Raw genomic sequence first — 19,880 nt, forward strand, 5'->3', positions numbered from 1 at the left:
GGCTTGAGGCGTGCGCTTAGACAAATGCATTGTAAAAATTCCTTTTTAGAAAGTTTTCACTTTAACAAATTCAGTCATATCTTAAGTGAACATAAACAGTTGGGAAAGTAATCGAATGCCTGTCAGTATATTAGATTAGAATTTCATTTTAAAGTGACAGCACCCAAATAAATGTGTATACAATATATTAAATTTTCCACAGCTAGAGGTCGTTTATTCAAACAAAGGCATAGCTTGAAGACACCTTGATTTCGCAGAATCATGCGCGTTGTTGTCTACACCTCTAAAGCTGGTGGAAAAGAATCCAACGGGACTATGTATTGAATAACGTTACTGATTTATGAAACAGGGTGGGCTGAAAGCCACTGGAGCAAATCAGTTGCTCACTTGTTTAATAAAATATGATATATTAAAGCATCTTTGGTGTTTCCATGGTTTCTATGAAATAAAACGGGAAATCAAGGGTAATGCGGTATGATCTAATCAATAGGTGACCCATGGACACGCTCTGTTTCCTGGTTAAAATAGCTCATTTCTCTGAATTTAAACATTCTTGGAAACATTTGGGATAATATAAGTACAAAGTCAACAAAATAAATAGCGTTAATTTAGTGGTTTTTGGATATATATATATATATATATATATATATATATATATATATATATATATATATATATATATTGTGCCTTTAATGCTAATTAAACAACAAAAGAAAATGAACGATTCATTCACTGCTCTTCACTAATTAACTTTAGTGACTTTAATTATATTTAATTGGTGAAGTCTATACTGAGTTGCATTACTGACTGTTTCAATTCACTGGTTGACAGCGAAACTAGTGACAGTGATAGTTCACTATTCATAGGCATATATGAAATTCTTCTTTCAGATGAATACAATCAGAGTTATATTAGCACTTTGAGATTGTTTTAATATAAAGTGTGTTACAAATAAAAGTTATTAATAATAATAATAATAATACAAATAATAATAATAATAATAATTATTATTATTATTATTTATGTAAAAAAATTGTCCTGGCTCTTCCAAGCTTCCAAGTGGTCTGCTGGAAGCTAGAAATTTTAACATTTATAACACACTGTAAAAAGATAACTGTGAAAAATACAGCAACTTGCTGGCAGCAATTAGCTTGTAAGTTGCTGTATTTAATTTCACAGTATTCTTACTGTAAATATAATCGCAGTAACTTTTAAATTACTGTAATAAAATGTACAGTAATAATCACAGTACTGTATTTTATAATTATACTGTAATCAGGATTACTGCATTAATATTGTGTACTGTAAAATAAAGACACTGTCACAAATGCCATTTATTTTCTCACTTTTAATTTCAAAAATTCATAAAAAAAATAGTATAGCATAATTTGTTCAATGTTACAAATTATCTGTAAATTTTTTATTTCATCACTTTTCTGAACATACAAAAAAACACTTTTCTGAACAAACAAAATCAATATTTATTAAAATGTTTGGATAAAATTACAAATGTATAAAAATGTAATGATTTAAAAACAGCAGGATTTCAAATCTATATATTTTCTGAACATATACATTTTTTTTCAATAAGTTAACATTTCTCTGTGAACAATTTATTTCATTTCAGCACTTTTTTGAGCAAACAAAACAATCAATATGTATTCAAATGTTTGGGTAAAATTACAAATCTATAAAAATTAAATGATTTAAAGGGATAGTTCACCCAAAATGTTTAATTGTGTCATCATTTACTCACCCTCAACCTGTATAAATTTCTTTCTTTTGCTGAACACAAAGAAAGATATTTTGAAGAATGTCGGTAACCAGACAGTTGATGGGTCCCATTGACTTCCTTAGTAGAAAAAAAATACTAAGGAAGTCAATGGGACCCATCAACTGTCTGGTTAACAGCATTCTACAAAATATCTTTCTTTGTGTTCAGCAAAAAAAAAAAATTCATACAGGTTGAGGGTGAGTAAATGATGACACAATTAAACATTTTGGGTGAACTATCCCTTTAAAAACAGAAGGATTTCAAACCTGAATATTGTTTTTCTCCAATAATGTTTTTTTTTCATAACTATTATTCTTTTAAAACTTGACCTGGACTTCCTGGGCCTGAGTCTTCTACCCTGTAGAAGAAGAAATTCATTATTAATGTAAAAGTTTAAAAGTAAGACAGATGGGTTGATGACATACACATAAAGTTTTAAATAAATATTAGTATTTTTATATGCTTTGTTGGTGGTTTGTGGAGTAGCATCCCCCAGGGCTGATATTTTTTTATAGCTTTACAAAAGATGTAAAATGTAAATGTATTTTCGTTAACACAAACTGTAACATCTGTAAAAATAACAACCTATTTTTAAAAGATAAAATGTAAATATTATGGAGTTGCAACTCGACTCTTATTAGACAGAATTGGTTTCTGTCATTTGCCATTACTTTAATATTTAATAACTGTCTACATGAATATTATAAAATTGTTCATGAATATCCCACATTTCTGCCACAATACCATGTTTACAGTTAGTGATACAACAGTGAAATTTATGTTTGTGAGTTCTGAATGGAAAAGTATTCTAACTGGCTGGTGTTGTCACACAATGTTCCTCCTGTTTTTCATGTCAGTGTTGTTGAATCACCTTGTGTTGACGCTGTAAAACTGCCTGATTTGAAAATGATGCTTGGCAGGCCTAAAGGGATAGTTCACTTTAAAATGAAAATGCTATTATCACATACTCAACCTCAAGTTGTTTCAAATCTGTATGAATTTCTTTCTCCTGAACACAAAAGAGGATATTTTGAAGAATGTCGATAACCAAACAGTTAACTGGAGCCAGTGACTTCCATAGTATTTTTTTTTTACTACTATGGAAGTCACTGGCTCCAGTTAACTGTTTGGTTACCGACATTCTTCAAAATATCCTCTTTTGTGTTCAGCAGAAGAAAGAAATTCATACAGGTTTGAAACAACTTGAGAATAAATTTTAAAGTGAACTATCCCTTTAATAGACAAGTTGCTGGCCACCCCTGACTTTCAATCACCATTTAAAGGTATTCAAGGTAACAATTAAAAGTCTCACCTGGAATTAGTTGTTCTGCCAGTCATACTCGATGAAGTCCCTGATGACCACCTTCCTAGTTTGTCTGCTAATCTGGACCTTTGAATTGCACTCGCTGTACTCTGGGTTAATTCTGACGAAGAATCTGAAAATAAAAACATTAGGCTATGCATTACCCTATCCAAGAAAAAATACCTCTTTTTTTTCTATTGGATCAGTAACAACTAGAGATTTTTGGAATGTAAGTGCAAGATGCTTTATATGTGAAGTAACCCTTAATATTGGCATCTATTGTGTATGTTGAGTGCTTGGATCTTACCGAGCATGATGAGTCTGGGAGTGTTTGGCAGGAAATCTGAGCCTCAGCGTTTGCTTAGGTGGAAGTTTCTTGTAACACAAAATAAAACGAAAACACAGTTTTAGAAATCACAAGTTCAATATTCATTAGAGAAAGTGTGTGGCAATACTGTAAAAAATTACAATTTCAAATAATTTTTATTTAAAGCTAACGTAGCTAATATTTAATAAAATAAAAGACGTTATAAATGTAATTTCGCCAGATAAGACAAATATATATGCTGCCAAAAGTCGGGAATGGCACTCTATTCACAATCTAACGTTATAGTTTCTGCAGCTTGAAGGCAATGAAGTTCAGAAAAATCATGAAATTATTAAAAATGTGTTAATTAACGTAGCTTAACAGATAACGTTACCTCTAGCTGCGTTTTCTCGGCCCGCTTAACTTCAATGTCTGATTCCTCAGGTGGCAACAGCAAGCAAGAGAAAAGAAACGAGAGATTATTAAACGGCTACAGCGCCAATAAATACAAAAAATTACACCATTTTAAATTAATGTAATTTCCCAATGCTAACGTTAGTCTTTGATCAAATTAAAGACGTTAAAAATGTAATGTTGCCGGATAAGACAAATCTTAATACAGTAGCCTACCATGCATGCTCCCACAAGTTTGAATAGCATTTTACCAATCTAGTTTCTGGGGGTTTCCATTCAGAAAAATCATGATTAATCACTATGAAAAATATGTTAAGTTAGGACTAACGTACGTACCTCAGCTGCGTTTGCTTTCAGCTCGAGACCGTCGAGAGTCGGCAGGCTTTGGCTCACTGCCTCACGCGCATGTGGTGACAGGAAAAAAAGCGATCACATTATGTGACGGATCAGATCCAAAAGAGATCACATCCACAATTTAATTTTTATTTAACAATACTATCCTTCTATAAATTAATGACGTTATCAAATGTTGCCAGACTAGAAAATATATCGAAATCATGCAGAAATATTTGTGGAAATAAAATTATAAAATGCACACACAGCATGAGACGAGTTTACTAGAAAGTGTGCCGCTCATTACTCTTTTCTCTCTCAGTGCACTCTTAAAGTTGAACAAACAGTTGACTTTACAAGAGTAAACTTTGGAAATACATTATGTTACCTTTCTGAAGTAAAAATTCGGATGAAAGTGGGGAATCTCGTAGCTTTCCTTGGCTGAAAAAAAAAATATTCTAGAAAATGCTGTATTGTGATTCACAGGAGAGAAAAAAAATACTGTAGAATTTACCTGCCATTGAAAAAAGACCATGATGCTTTGCAAATCTACAGCAACATGCTGTATACAGGTTCTATAGTAAGTATTTTCTCATTTTACAGTAATAATGCTGTGAAAACTACAGAAATTGGTTACAGTGCATGTTAAATATGGATTTTTTTCTTACACAAACCCATCGATTCAGAAGGCCGTGTGGAGTATGTTTATTATGGATGGATGCACTTTTTTGTTAGCCTGACAAGCCAGACCCACATCCAGATGTTTGGTCTGGAAACTCACCATTGACAGGGCTCAATCCGAGGGGCGGGATAAACGGTTGTCTTTCAAACTCCCTCTGCACGCGATAGGATAGCGCTCCACCAACCAGAGAAGCAGAGCTAGTTGACAAATTAAACTTTCGTCGTATCCGGTCGGCAAAACTCCGAACACATCTTCCCTTCTTAAGAATGACTTCAGTGCCGTTCTTTGTTCTTTTCTCAGAGAAAAGCTTAACTCCAAGTCTTCCAGAGTCGCGGCCAAAGCTGATTCGAAAGACCGCCGTTCGCCAGATTCTGTGTTTACTAGAAGCACGCAAGCGCAACTCGGCCGTCATTATGTTAAGCCCTGCCCACCGACTCAATACACGATGTGATTGGCCCGACCAGAGTTTGGCTTTTACAGCTCAGAAGTGTACTGAGAGTTGCTAGACGACACTCACGGCAGATTAGATTTGCTGCTGTTATGGTGCATCTAGATTTCTAGGCTACTTTTTTGGGGCTTCAAATCTTGGGCTCCCATTCACTGCCATTATAAAGCTTGGAAGGACATTTTTTTATATACAACTCTGATTGTATTCGTCTGAAAGAAGAATGTCAAATACACCTAGGATGGTTTGAGGGTGAGTAAATTAATGGATAATATTTGAGTGAACTATCCCTCTAAGGCGTTTGGGGTCAAAATTTTCAAGTTTTCATGAGCGCATTGACAGTGCCCTCTTACAAAATTTTGCTTAGGGCCCTCAGAAGTCTAGGACCGGCACTGGGTATATACACAGTAAAGCAAAAACTGTACTAGTTAACATGTTTTTATCATTCTGTGGTAAATTCCATCATTCGACTGTTTCATTTTTTCCTCCCTTTATGGTTACTAGTTCTGAATAACTGTCATAAATAATATCTCCAAAAAAATGTGTAATTTGTGTTAATCACCTGTGTGTGAAAATCGTACTCGGTTACTTTCGTAACCTCGGTTCCCTGAGAGAGAGGAACGAGTATTACGTATGGGAAAAACTCCTTTTCTCGAGAATGTGAAGCAAAACTTTTAATAAAGGTATCTATGTAAAGCGCAGTGAGCTGCACGGCCATAGCCCAGCGCGAGGAGCGCTCTGATTGGCCGGGCTGCGGCAACTGCAGGAACCTATGGTGAGGCGGCTGAGAGGAACGAACCAATGGGGGGCGTTCCAGAAGCCCGCCGAAAAAGGTGCTTATATTTGCATACAGGAGGCTATATAAGACCCTAATTCGCCATAGGTGTCAGGTTTTAAGATCGACTGAAGCGATACCTGAGAAGCATAAACACGGCACGGAACGTAATACTCGTTCCTCTCTCTCAGGGAACCGAGGTTACGAAAGTAACCGAGTACGTTCCCTTTCGAGAGAGGTTCCTCGTATTACGTATGGGAACACAATGTAAAGCGCCGTGTGTGCTGACTGACCCAGTATACCCAAAGCACATGTTATAAACCCCCGAGACACCGACAGAGGCGGCTTATAAGGGGAATGAAGAACCGGAAGAGTCGGTTCGTTTGAACAGCTGATCGGACATAGTCGGATCTTATGATGAATGAATAGTGCTTAAGGACTAATGTGTACAGGCCAAAATGTAAGGCAATCTGTTTGCCAGGGTCAAGATAGAGCCTAGATGGAGAGAAGCCCTGCTTGTAGAGCTGGAACCTCCAACTTGTAGAATCTGATAAAAGTGGACGGAGAGGCCCAGCCTGCCGCCGCACAGATATCTTCCAAGAAATGTCACACGACCAAGCCCAAGATGAGGCCATGCCTCTAGAGGAGTGGGCTTAAATGCCTGTAGGACAGGTTAGGTCCTGGACCTATATGCTAGTGGGACTGCATCCACTATCCAGTGTGAGAGACTGTTTCATGACAGCACAAACTTTAGTGCGGCCACCGAAGCAATGAAGAGCTGATCCGACTGCCTGAAGGGGGCGGAGCGCTCTAGATACAATCTCAATGCTCTGACTGAGCAGAATATGTTTGCGTCTTATTCTCTCTGAGACGCGGGTTAAGCAGTGCAAAGAGCTGCATACTGAAGGGGTTGATAGCACTTTCAGCATAAAACCATGCCTCGGTTTGAGCACAACCTTGAAGTTGCTGGACCCAAACTCAAGACAGGAAGGGCTCACGGAGAGTGCAGGTAAGCCACCCACTCGGTTAACCGAGGCCACAGCCAGCAGAAAAACGGTTTTGAGTGATATGTGCTTCAAGCTCGTGTTCTGAAGTGGTTAGGAGGGGGAACCCTTCACGGCCTCCAAAACCATGGCGAGGTCCCAAATAGGGACCGAGGTAGGGGCAAGGCGGGCTGAATCTCCTGGCCCCTTTAAGAAAACACACAATAAGATCACTTTTCCCTAGTGAATGTGCCGCGATAGGAGCGTGGCTAGCTGCTATGGCGGAGACACACACCCCGAGTATGGAGGGGGGACGACCCGCATCCATTAGCTCTTGGAGAAAGCGAGCGGTTCCGCCAGTTCGCATGAGTGTGCGTCGATGTTTCGCGTAGCACATTGGTTAGAAAACCACTGACCACTTCAAGCAGAGCTGCCAGATAGCAGGGGCTCTAGCTTCCGAAATAGTGTTCATAACTTGTCAGAGAGGTTCCCGGATACCGTTGATGGGCCATACGTGGAGGGCCCACAGCTCGGGATTGGGATGCCAGACCTTCCCTTTCATTGGCAGAATAGGCATGGGGCTGTGTCTGACAGCTGAAACAGTATGGAGAACCATGTGCGGTTCTTCCAAAGTGGGGCTATTAAAAAGCACAGGCTGCAGCTGGATCGCGATCGGAGGGAACATATAGAGGGAGTCTGGGCCAACATGGGCCAGGGCATCCCTGCGTTTGCAGAAAAAATATTGGGCAGCGTGTGCTGTGCAAGCTGAATTGTTTGCGGGTAAAGGGACCATCCCCCTGGGGACATGGGTCCTCTGGATAACATGTCCGGACCCTGATTCAGAATACCTGGCACGTAAGCCGCCCTTAGGGAGCTCAGATTGTGCTCTGCCCATAAAAGGAGATGCTTAGCCATGCAGTGAACAGAGTCTGATCTCGGCTGCCCTAGCGATTTTATGTACATTATCAAGACGTGGTGGTTCTTATGCCGTAAGTCTTGAGTCTATGACAATGACTGTACTGATAAGCCTGCCCCTCGAAGGCGAATCTCAAGAATGGCCTGTAGTGGGGGTGGGGGGTTATCGTAACGTGAAGTATGCGTTTTTCAGATCTATTGAGAAAACCCAATCCCCGGGGCGAATGTGCGCGAGGATTTGTTTCACCGTCAGCACCTTGAAACGAGCGTGTCATAAGTGCTTTGTTCAGATGCCTGGAAAATGGGCCTGAGACCGCCACCCATTTTCGGCATGAGGAATTAGCGACAGTAAAAACCTGACTCGCTAGCGTCGGGTGTACTGTTTTCGCCGCTCTCTCCTTTAACAGTCTCAATGCCTCAGCGAGAAGCACGTGACTGACACTGCTTCTTACAGAGGGCTCGACCACGGCTTGAATCGCGGGGTCTGCGAGCAAAACTGTAGCGAGAACCTCGTTTTATATGTTCAACACCCAATATTATATACCAGGAATGGCCTGCCAGGCCTGGGCTCGTAAAGCCAGGGGTTGAATTAGATTCGGGGGCTGGCCGCTTAGTAATAGGGGCCTGTTAGCCGGGTTGCTTGTGCTGTAACACTGCTTTTAACACTGTGGGGATAGTGTTAGTTTTGGCGGTGCAGGCTTTGCAGTGGGCGCACGCCTCACATTTATATTGTGTGTGCGAGAGTGAACTTTGTGAAAAGTGCTTGGGTGCAGGAGTGCAGACTGTAAAGTGGGCACATTTCCTACATAGAAAGCTCTTTTGTGTGTAGTGTAAACAATGTGCAGTGGCGCACAACCTACGTAGAATACCCACGGTGCAAACCAGTGAGCAAATCCACAGGGGTAAACGCACACAGCATTAGTGTGCAGACGAGCGTGTTTAACACAGGCTAGTTGACTGCAATATTTCATCTCCAGTCACTAACTTAAGGGAACTGGGAGAATGTAAGGAAGTGCGGGTGGTATGTGAGCCATTCCACAATGCCGTTATGCTCTAGTCTAGACTGAAAGCGCGCATGCAGACAAGCGTGTTTGACCACAGGCTAGTTGACTGCAATAAGGCTAGTTGACTTTATATGGTGTAATCCGGCCGCGGCGGGATTTATTTGTGATTTTGTGAGGCTGAATTAACAGTGCTTATGTAGGGGTGCACACTGTGTAGTGGACACTTTGTCTACAGTGTAAAAACCTTTCCAGCCGCCTGAATAAAGGGGACTGGAAGTGATAGAGTGAAAAAAGGGCTTAGCTTGGCAGCCATTTTCCGACGCCCTTATGCTCTGACAGTGAGCGCGTGCTATGACGTAAGCCGCGCTCTAGTCAGCAACGCGCTGTGGAAGGGGCGCGCGCTATCATGACAAGGCAGCCATTACAACTTCCTTGGCAGTAAGCGCGCGCTGCAGCGACATTGTTCTTGACATACCCAACAGCCCGAGCTCGCTCGTCTAACTTACTCTAGTATTCTCTGTCCGCAGCGCTTCAGCACGGCGGCGGTAGAATGAGCACGGCGAGAGCTTCGGCTCGAGTTTGTTTATTCACTCTATTATTCTCTGTCCGCGGCGCTTCTAGCACGGCGAGAGCTCCGGCTCGAGTTAGTTTATTCACTCTAGTATTCTCTGTCCGCGGCGATAGAGCGACAGGACGAGAGAATTGGAAGCGTGAGGTAAAACTCTGTCCGCGGCGCTTCTAGCACGGCGAGAGCTTCGGCTCGAGTTTGTTTATTCACTCTAGTATTCTCTGTCCGCGGCGATAGAGCGACAGGACGAGAGAATTGGAAGCGTGAGGTAAAACTCTGTCCGCGGCGCTTCTAGCACGGCGAGAGCTTCGGCTCGAGTTTGTTTATTCACTCTAGTATTCTCTGTCCGCGGCGATAGAGCGACAGGACGAGAGAATTGGAAGCGTGAGGTAAAACTCTGTCCGCGGCGCTTCTAGCACGGCGAGAGCTTCGGCTCGAGTTTGTTTATTCACTCTAGTATTCTCTGTCCGCGGCGATAGAGCGACAGGACGAGAGAATTGGAAGCGTGAGGTAAAACTCTGTCCGCGGCGCTTCTAGCACGGCGAGAGCTTCGGCTCGAGTTTGTTTATTCACTCTATTATTCTCTGTCCGCGGCGATAGAGCGACAGGACGAGAGAATTGGAAGCGTGAGGTAAAACTCTGTCCGCGGCGCTTCTAGCACGGCGAGAGCTTCGGCTCGAGTTTGTTTATTCACTCTATTATTCTCTGTCCGCGGCGATAGAGCGACAGGACGAGAGAATTGGAAGCGTGAGGTAAAACTCTGTCCGCGGCGCTTCTAGGACGGCGAGAGCTTCGGCTCGAGTTTGTTTATTCACTCTATTATTCTCTGTCCGCGGCGATAGAGCGACAGGACGAGAGAATTGGAAGCGTGAGGTAAAACTCTGTCCGCGGCGCTTCTAGCACGGCGAGAGCTTCGGCTCGAGTTTGTTTATTCACTCTAGTATTCTCTGTCCGCGGCGATAGAGCGACAGGACGAGAGAATTGGAAGCGTGAGGTAAAACTCTGTCCGCGGCGCTTCTAGCACGGCGAGAGCTTCGGCTCGAGTTTGTTTATTCACTCTAGTATTCTCTGTCCGCGGCGATAGAGCGACAGGACGAGAGAATTGGAAGCGTGAGGTAAAACTCTGTCCGCGGCGCTTCTAGCACGGCGAGAGCTTCGGCTCGAGTTTGTTTATTCACTCTATTATTCTCTGTCCGCGGCGATAGAGCGACAGGACGAGAGAATTGGAAGCGTGAGGTAAAACTCTGTCCGCGGCGCTTCTAGCACGGCGAGAGCTTCGGCTCGAGTTTGTTTATTCACTCTATTATTCTCTGTCCGCGGCGATAGAGCGACAGGACGAGAGAATTGGAAGCGTGAGGTAAAACTCTGTCCGCGGCGCTTCTAGGACGGCGAGAGCTTCGGCTCGAGTTTGTTTATTCACTCTATTATTCTCTGTCCGCGGCGATAGAGCGACAGGACGAGAGAATTGGAAGCGTGAGGTAAAACTCTGTCCGCGGCGCTTCTAGCACGGCGAGAGCTTCGGCTCGAGTTTGTTTATTCACTCTAGTATTCTCTGTCCGCGGCGATAGAGCGACAGGACGAGAGAATTGGAAGCGTGAGGTAAAACTGTCCGAGGAAAAACTCCGTCTGTCCGCGGCGCCTCCTCAGCGCGACGGTATAGTGACGAGAGCTTCGGCTCGAGTTCGCCTATTCACTCTAGTATTCTCTGTCCGCGGCTGTAGCGCGACGGAATGAGAGAAGAGTGGGAACAACTCTGTGGCAGCGGCGGAAGAAGAGCCGCGGCGGCGGCAGAGTGAAGAGAGCTTCGGCTTGAGTGTGCTCATGTCCTCTAACATTCTCTCTTTCCGCGGCGCTATTCAGCGCGACGGGACGAGAGCAGAGGGAGAGTGAGAAGAGCTCCGTCTTTCCGCGGCGCTTAACGACGCGGCGGAACGAGAGAGTCCTCGAGTAGAACAAGCCTGTAAGCTCTAGAAGTGGCGTTGCAGCGGCAACACAAACACATATAACACTCAACATAGACACAGTTTAAAGGATATATAACGCCGGATGGCGTAGCTGGAACGGCAGAGAAGGCGGAGAGGGAGTCCGTCGTCCTCAGCTGCAGGTTCCGCTGGTGCCTTTTCAACGGCGGTGCTTCTTCCGGAGACCAGCGAAGGTATCGCTGAAGGAGATAAAATCTGACACCTATGGCGAATTAGGGTCTTATATAGCCTCCTGTATGCAAATATAAGCACCTTTTTCGGCGGGCTTCTGGAACGCCCCCCATTGGTTCGTTCCTCTCAGCCGCCTCACCATAGGTTCCTGCAGTTGCCGCAGCCCGGCCAATCAGAGCGCTCCTCGCGCTGGGCTATGGCCGTGCAGCTCACTGCGCTTTACATAGATACCTTTATTAAAAGTTTTGCTTCACATTCTCGAGAAAAGGAGTTTTTCCCATACGTAATACGAGGAACCTCTCTCGAAAGGGAACTTTGAATTAGTTTAGTGTCCTCTCTTTAAGAGTGAGTTTTCTTGTTGGTTTGTTTTTGTTTGTTGTGTTGTACTTGCATCACCTGTATTTAACCATTCAAAGAGAACCAAATCACATTTAGTCCAGTCTTTTTCTCTTTATTTTAAGCAATTAGCTAATTGGTCTGTAAAGTGTCACCAAAGGGCCAACAATTTTAGCATCTTTCACCATAATTAGGATAATATAAAAACACAACATTTGCAATAGTAATCCTCAACTGATCACCTTCTGACTGCATAAGAAAAGTCTCACAAACTATTTGAAACCCTAACAAAACAGCAAGACACGATGCAAGACGGACGCAAGAATACATCATGCGATTCTTTTTGAATTTCTGAATCTCTTTTGACACTTGAGTGCTTGATTTAGCGATTTAAAGAGAGCCTGATTTATAGAGCAGCGAGCTGAAGGAGAAAAGAAGACAGGCTTATGAAAGAGAGAACGAAACGAGAGCAGGTTTATTGCGGGCTTGTCGTCTGCGGTAAAGCACAGGGGTGTGTTTGGTGTTCGACTGACTGCGGGCTGTAGTTCTGTGAACGCCACACGGCAGATTAGCTTTCATTCTCGATCTGAACTGAGTGATGGAGCGGCCGCTTCAGAGTGTCAAACTCGGCAAACGTCAGCGCTATGGGCTGAGGGACGGCGTTCGGCTCGGTTTATTCCTCATGACTGAAGCAAAAGGGAGAAGAAGATCCATTTTCTCACGTAATACAAAGCTCCGACTGCCTGGTTCTTGTTTTGTGGATTTGGAAGAGAGAGAGATGTCTGACTGACATGTTCAGTTATCTGTGAGGAGTCTGAAATAGACAGGTATTTTGAGTGCAACTCTTTTAGCACTTGATATGAACGTCACAGAGGAAGATGAATGAGCGGCCGCGCTTGTCAGTTCTGTTCCAAAACTTACTGAGCTGAGCTGCTCAGTATTCAAGCAACAAGCAATAATATAGTGTTGTTTTTGTTAACTAAAACCGCTACAATTATTTGTATTAATTGAAAAAAAGCATTAAAGGAAAGGAACTATAATAATAATAATAATATATTTTTATTTATAACGCATTTTTCATTCCGAAGAATCTCAAAGTGCAACAATGGAAAAGGAAAAAAGAGATAGATTATCTATTATGATAAAATAAAAGCTTAAACGAGATCTATCTATCTATCTATCTATCTATCTATCTATCTATCTATCTATCTATCTATCTATCTATCTATCTATCTATCTATCTATCTATCTATCTATCTATCTATCTATCCATCCATCCATCCATCCATCCATCCATCCATCCATCCGTTCTTTAGATGAGATGTTAGAACAAGGCCTCATCAATCCATGCCTCATATCTATCTATCTATCTATCTATCTATCTATCTATCTATCTATCTATCTATCTATCTATCTATCTATCTATCTGTCTGTCTGTCTGTCTGTCTGTCTGTCTGTCTGTCTGTCTGTCTGTCTGTCTGTCTGTCTATCTATCATCCATCCATCCATCCATCCATCCATCCATCCATCCATCCATCCATCCATCCATCCATCCATCCATCCATCCATCCATCCATCCATCCGTTCTTTAGATGAGATGTTCTGTCTGTCTGTCTGTCTGATATATATCTGCTTACACCAAAAAAATTCCATTAAGGCATGTCAGATCACTCCGCTGTTATCGTGGGTACTCTCCGGCAAGCAAACCCATGAGATTTTGGATCAGAGCTAGTATATAAATATGTTTATAGTGGTTTATAGAGCAGAAAACATCCTGACTTTACGCCTCACTACCTAATGCAGAATCCACACTCATCACATGATCCAGACTCGCTACAGACCGTCCTCACACACGTCTCTCTGTGTCTCTGTCTTTCTCCTGTAGGGTCTCAGAGGATCAGTGACAGTGAGTTCTCAGACTATGACTGTGAAGATGGTGTTGGCGTCGTATCAGGTAAGATGTTAGCAGGAACAGTGAAAATGACACCATCCCATGGAGGTGATGAAGACATTTACTGCTAAATTCGTTCAATATGAAGTCACTCTTTGCTCTCGGAGACAAACATCTCACAGCATTTATTTACTAGTGATGATAACTGGATGCCGCTAATGTAGCATAGTACTGTTTAAAATATTTCATAATACATACTGTTTTACTTATCACTTACTCGATACTGTGTTAATGTGTTTGTGTTACTGCATTTTTTATATACTGCTTGCTCTAAACCATATAGTATAAACTATATAACTGCATTTATACTATTTTATTACACGGCTCTGTGAAATACTTGATTCTGATTGGTCAATCGCGCATTCCAGTGGTATGTTATTTCCAGATAACAACCGCTCATCCGGGTACTACGAGTTATCTTGACCGGTACTACTTCTATGCTTAACGCTGGCGCCATCTTGTGGCTTAAACAGCCGTGGGTTATAATGGAAGACTTCAATGCAGGTTTCCTTTATAACGTTTTTAATATAGATATTTTTCTTACACACTGTAAAACCCAACAAGTTACGGTAACTCAAACCATTTGAGGAAACCGATTGCTTCAAACCAATTAAGTTTTAAAACCATTAAGTATGAGTACTGAAAACTCATAAACATTGAGTTAAATTAACTTATATTTTAGTGTTGTTTTAGTGTTAAAACTTATATTTTAGTGTTGTGTTGTTCAATTATTAAGAGTAAACTGAACTTAAAGATTTTAAGTTAATTTTATTAATTCAGTTTGAATTCAGGTAACAAATCTAACTAAGTCTTAACAACTACATGGTTACTTAAATGGTTTTAGGAAACAGATTGCGGCAAATGGTTTAAGTTAATCAAACTCAAAGTGATTAAGTTACATAAGACTAAGCACAACCTAACATTGGTACAAAATGATGACAGAACAGGAGGGTATTCTTAAGTAATTTATTGAAATATAACATTTACATCATAAATACAGTATGCCCTATGTTCAAAAATATAACATTAAAATGATCTTTTCAGACTTTTTCACCAAATAAAACAGCACAAACATGTTTAAAAAAGTCATAACATTTAAATAACAAAACAAAAAGTTTTTATGTAAAAAGGTACGTTTCCTCAAAAAGCAAAAGCACTGTATGATCTTTAATGTACTCTAAGTGTATTGCACTGACCAAAGACTTGGCAGACATCACCACCTCATCTTTAAAGACAATCAAAGCATCCAGTGGGTTTAAAGGTAACGTTCTTCTCGCTCATTAAGTAAACTTCAGGATAACTGCCAGTGAAAATATAACACACAGGAAATGTTTCTGTTTATATTAAGAAAGTCGACTATAACCACAACTTTCAAGACTTGACCAGTATTCTCCTGAAGCAATACAACATGACTTTGAATGATAGACAGACTGGACTTTGGACTTTAAGCTTTTAAAAAAATCATATTGCTTCAGAAGACTTACAAGTTGTGCTAAAAGACATTTATGGTCATAATTACGTTGGCAAAAATAGCAATTCATTCAAAAATTAAAATTGAAGAACAAACGTATATTTGTATGAACGTTATGTTACTGTTCATAACGTTATCATTTGCATTTTGCACAGTAATGTTACAAAATCCCATTGATTTGTTCAATGTTATTTCTAACTTACTCATTGTCGCCATGTTGCTGCCATTGCACCTTCGTCTTTGCTCTGAAAAGATTTAAAAACATGTCAACAATGTGTTAGTGTGAGTTTCAAATGAGAAAACATCATGAGGAACACATAACAGTTTAAAATGTTATCTAACATTAGCAAAACAGGATCTAAAATGCTCATCGAGTCACTTTGTTCACCCCGGAGCTTCAGCTGCTTTAGTCAAATTAACTAGCATCACATATGATAGAGGAAACTCGAATTCGATTAACAAAACATTTAAAACGGTTGTAATATAAGGAATGGGTGAGTTTGCATTAACGTTACCTTTTGCTTTAACGTAACGTTAGTTAACATTAGTGGCGCGAGAGATGTGGAAAGATGGCCAGCTGTCTCAAAAGCCAGCGTTTATCTGTCCGACTGTGAGAAAGCACAAACATATATTTTTTAATTCCACACTGACAAACTGCGGTGTAAACAGCATATTTAACTCCAAATGTTTACATTACCGTTGATAACACTGGTGCAATAGCGCGTTTGCTCCTAATGTTAGATTGTTTGCTGGCTAACTTTACACACAACATTACTGAGCTGGTTAATCTTCGGATAATCATAAAAGAGGTATGAGAATAACACGGAACACGTTCAAACATGAGAGAAATATGAATAAATAAGTTTGAAACGCTTACCTTTTGTTTTTCTTGACTGTAGCGCGAGCCGTCCTGCTGTGACTGGACGGTTTTTGTTGCCTCGGAAACTCACAGTAAATTTGAAATCCGGAAATCAACACCAATAGAGTTAATTTCAACACTTTAAAAGTGTATATATGGGAACCACCCGCAAAGTGTTAATTCAACACTTTTAAAAGTGTTGCCTCTCACAACACCCAACTCGGTGTTACAATAAACTCTAATAGAGTAAAATATTAACACCAATGCAGATAACAACAACACTCTTACAGAGTTAAGTGCAGCTTTGTAGAAAACACTGGCAGAGTTAAAATTCTACACTGTTCTGGTGTTGACCTAACACTTCAGAAAAATGGAAATCAATCTACTCAACTAATATGTATGTATATATATATATATATATATATATACACACACACATACATGCATACATATACAAACACACACACACACACCCACGCTGTTCATTGCAAAGTAAAAAATAAAGAATGCAAAAAGTTGTTTTAAACTAGTTCTTTATTTACGAGCAAGTCCATTTACATCACAGAAGGTTAACTTTTAAAATAAATGATGAAGGCATAATATGCATTTCTTTCATAAGCTATTAAAGCTGCTTATAAGTGTGTAATACTTCAAGTCCTGCATGTCATGTGAATATATGTCCTGTGTCAGTGAAGTTGGTTCAGTACCTTCAACTTTGCAACAGAACAGCAGTACTTGAGTCAACACAACATTCAGCAGATGAAAAAACAGTCGCAGGATATCTGTGGATCAGTTGTGTCCAGTTGCTAACAGTGCAGTTCAGTTGTGGTTTCATATGCAGAGCAGGAAAAGCTGTGTAGATCCAACTCTCTGGAATCCTGGTTCCCTAAACAACACAATACCAGACCAATTACAATTAATACTAGTTGTATTTTATAAATACAGTAAGTTTATGGTGCAAAAAGTTCAATCATCTTGGACTTTGGTGACTCAAGCAATAAACTATTTTGGTTAGAATTGACTGATTTTCAAGTACATTAAAGGCTTACTTCATCCAAGTTACTTCTGTTATTAAATTACTCACCCTCATGTTGTTCTTAACCCGTAAGACTTTTTTTCATCTTTTTTTCCATATTTTTAATAATATCTAAGAAATTTCTGTCCTTTCATTTACAGCCTATTCAGCCTCCACTTCCAAAGCCTAGAAAGGTACAAAGGAAATCATAAGTGATCTATGTGACTCCAGTGGTTTAACCTCATTTTTATGAAACAAGTGCTTTATTTGCTCAAAAAATCTCAACTCCATATATAAAATATATATATATATATTTTTTTTTTTTGCAAACACGGCATTTGCATAGTTTAATGAAAATGTATGTTAAACCACTGGAGTTGCATGGAGTACTTTAATGATGTACCTTTATATATTTCTGTGGCTTGAAAGTGGAAGTTGCATGGACTGTCTATGATTCAAAATGCACCGAGGCTTAATGAAGCTGTGTTTTGAAATCTGCCATGCCGTTATTTAGTTTTTTTTACGCACAAAAACTATTCTCGTCACCTCAGAAAATTATTGTAGAGCCACTGTAGTGAGATGGGCTCTGTAACAACATCTTTAGTGCCTTTATGGGTCTTGAGAGAGGAAATTATATAGGTGTCAATGAAGGCCTTTTTGAGCCATCGGATTTCAACACTAATATCTTCATCTGTGTCTGAAGATGAATGGTCTTAAGGGTGTCCAACGACATAAGGGTGAGTAAATGATGACAGAATTTTCATTTTTGGGTGAACTAACCCTTAAGAAATCTCACTTACTAGTCATCTGCTGGAATGATTTTTGTTCCCTTCTTCCTGACTTTGTGATGTTGGGGGCAGGTGATTTCCCAATCTGTTGAGTCTAAAATCAAACAGAAAATATATACCTGTCAAATCATGAAAACAATTAGTTTGACTCAATTCTATTAGCCAAATACCAACAAATGTGATGTTTGTGGCCATGATTCTCTCATGTTATATGTTAAATCGTACCATCTCCAGACAGGTTCTAGTCTGTACAGCCTTCAAACACCAAGCCAGGTACCCTTTACTTGCTGCATCATAGAAATTCTCCTAAAAACACAAACAGCAAAAACAATACATTTAAACATGAAGGCATATCCAAACGTTAACCAAAAGTTAGTGATAATTAGCCTACATTTTGCATAAATATTTAGTCTGAAAGAATGACTTACCCATTCTAAAAGTATTGGTCCTCCAATAATAGTGACACTTTCAAGGGTATTGGTCTGCAGTTTGTGGAGTTGTTCTTCTGTTTTTCAGTCATATGGTAGGTGTGCTGGCAACGAGCAAAATATAGTTTGAGGATGAAGAAATACTTTAAACAGTCTTAAAGTATACACGTTTCATTAGTTTTAAACACAGACTCTAGTGTATCTATCATCATAAAAGTGCATCTATCATCATAAAAGTGCATCTATCATCATAAAAGTGCATCACCACAGACATTGACATTGATCTTTTTCTTTCTCACACTGTTGATCTCTAGTGTATAAGATCCAGCATCCATGGAGGGATGCATGCACTTTTTGCCTTAGTTGTCCTTTATTGTAAATAAATATTATTGATCAATATCTGTGCTTAAAGATATTTACCAATAATCTGCCAAGAAAAGCACTACAGTTTTCTATACCTTAAACATACCTTTTTGCTGCAGAACAGAAAGCATGGTCATCTGTCAGCCTCGGTTTCAGTCGGGGGGTGGTCAAAAATCAATGTTGATGCAGCTGATGAACATGATGCTTCTTAAGACAGAGACAGGTCAAAAGCAAATTAGGTCAACATTTTTAGAAGTTCATAAAACAATCCTGCCTAAAACTTTGTCACTTGATTTCGCAAAAAATAGCTTTCCTTTGTTAGTAATATGAGTCTTTGAATCTGGAATTATTCTACCCAATAAAAATCATACACAAAGATTAAGTAGTGCAACAAGATTACAGTTCGGTGAATGAACTATAACGGGGAAGAGAAAGCATGTTAGAAACCCCCGTTTGATGCTGCTTCACCAGTGAGGCCAGTGATTTTTCCAAGACATAAATACATAATTATACAGATTATTATATGTGTAGAACACTTACTTTAGGTGTTTTCTCTGTTAAAAGCACACTCCGTGTCTCAACTGCGTCACAAGCCTAGTCTGTAAGAAAGGTTTAGGCGCGTTTTAAAAGCGTTAGATATCGTTAAACGACGTCATTAAAAAAACACGGTGCAAATTAGGCTAAACACTTACTTTCGTCGTTTCCAATTCCCTCATAACGTGCAAGCGGCGTGCACCCGCCTCCTCGTCGTCAGTTCCATGTCACCACTCTCACGAGTCAAAGAAAATGCCGCATGTGAGAAAGGTTGTTTCGTTTAAGCGTGCAGAGCATTTAAATATCGCGATAAATAAACATTTTATAAAATACATATTGTAAATGAGCTAAAACACTTACTTACGGCGTTCCCCTGTGAAAAAGCACCCGCCTGGTCTGCTCCGTCCGAATCACGTCAACGAAAATGCCTCTATGAGAGCTGTTTAACCGTGCACAGCACATAACTAGTTATAAAACAA

The 19,880-nt window shown here is 40.3% G+C and overlaps 1 protein-coding gene and 2 long non-coding RNA genes across 38 annotated transcripts in view; 1 reads left to right on the forward strand and 2 right to left on the reverse strand.

Moving 5' to 3' along the window:
- Nucleotides 1–19,880, forward strand: part of rims2a (regulating synaptic membrane exocytosis 2a) — a 307,760-nt gene that overhangs the window by 167,955 nt on the left and 119,925 nt on the right. For all 34 annotated transcript variants that reach the window (XM_067448016.1, XM_067448017.1, XM_067448023.1 and 31 more), the window contains one exon: nucleotides 13,878–13,946. In XM_067448016.1, coding sequence (XP_067304117.1) covers nucleotides 13,878–13,946 — 69 coding nt within the window. The remainder of the gene's footprint in view (nucleotides 1–13,877; nucleotides 13,947–19,880) is intronic.
- LOC137082683 (uncharacterized) lies at nucleotides 1,993–4,698 on the reverse strand. 3 transcript variants are annotated; one of them, XR_010906390.1, is made up of 5 exons: nucleotides 4,135–4,698; nucleotides 3,779–3,816; nucleotides 3,385–3,452; nucleotides 3,087–3,210; nucleotides 1,993–2,132 (listed from the first exon to the last, which is right to left on the reverse strand). It is a non-coding gene; the product is annotated as an uncharacterized lncRNA (long non-coding RNA). The 3 variants fall into 3 exon arrangements; XR_010906391.1 differs by having other exon boundaries at nucleotides 3,779–3,823; XR_010906389.1 differs by lacking the exon at nucleotides 4,135–4,698 and having other exon boundaries at nucleotides 3,779–3,983.
- Nucleotides 16,884–19,021, reverse strand: LOC137082682 (uncharacterized). Its single transcript, XR_010906388.1, has 5 exons — nucleotides 18,974–19,021; nucleotides 18,505–18,608; nucleotides 18,302–18,382; nucleotides 18,089–18,170; nucleotides 16,884–17,159 (listed from the first exon to the last, which is right to left on the reverse strand). It is a non-coding gene; the product is annotated as an uncharacterized lncRNA (long non-coding RNA).

The sequence above is a fragment of the Pseudorasbora parva genome, chromosome 7, assembly GCF_024679245.1.
Source record: "Pseudorasbora parva isolate DD20220531a chromosome 7, ASM2467924v1, whole genome shotgun sequence".
In the NCBI taxonomy this organism is placed as follows: Eukaryota; Metazoa; Chordata; class Actinopteri; order Cypriniformes; family Gobionidae; genus Pseudorasbora; species Pseudorasbora parva.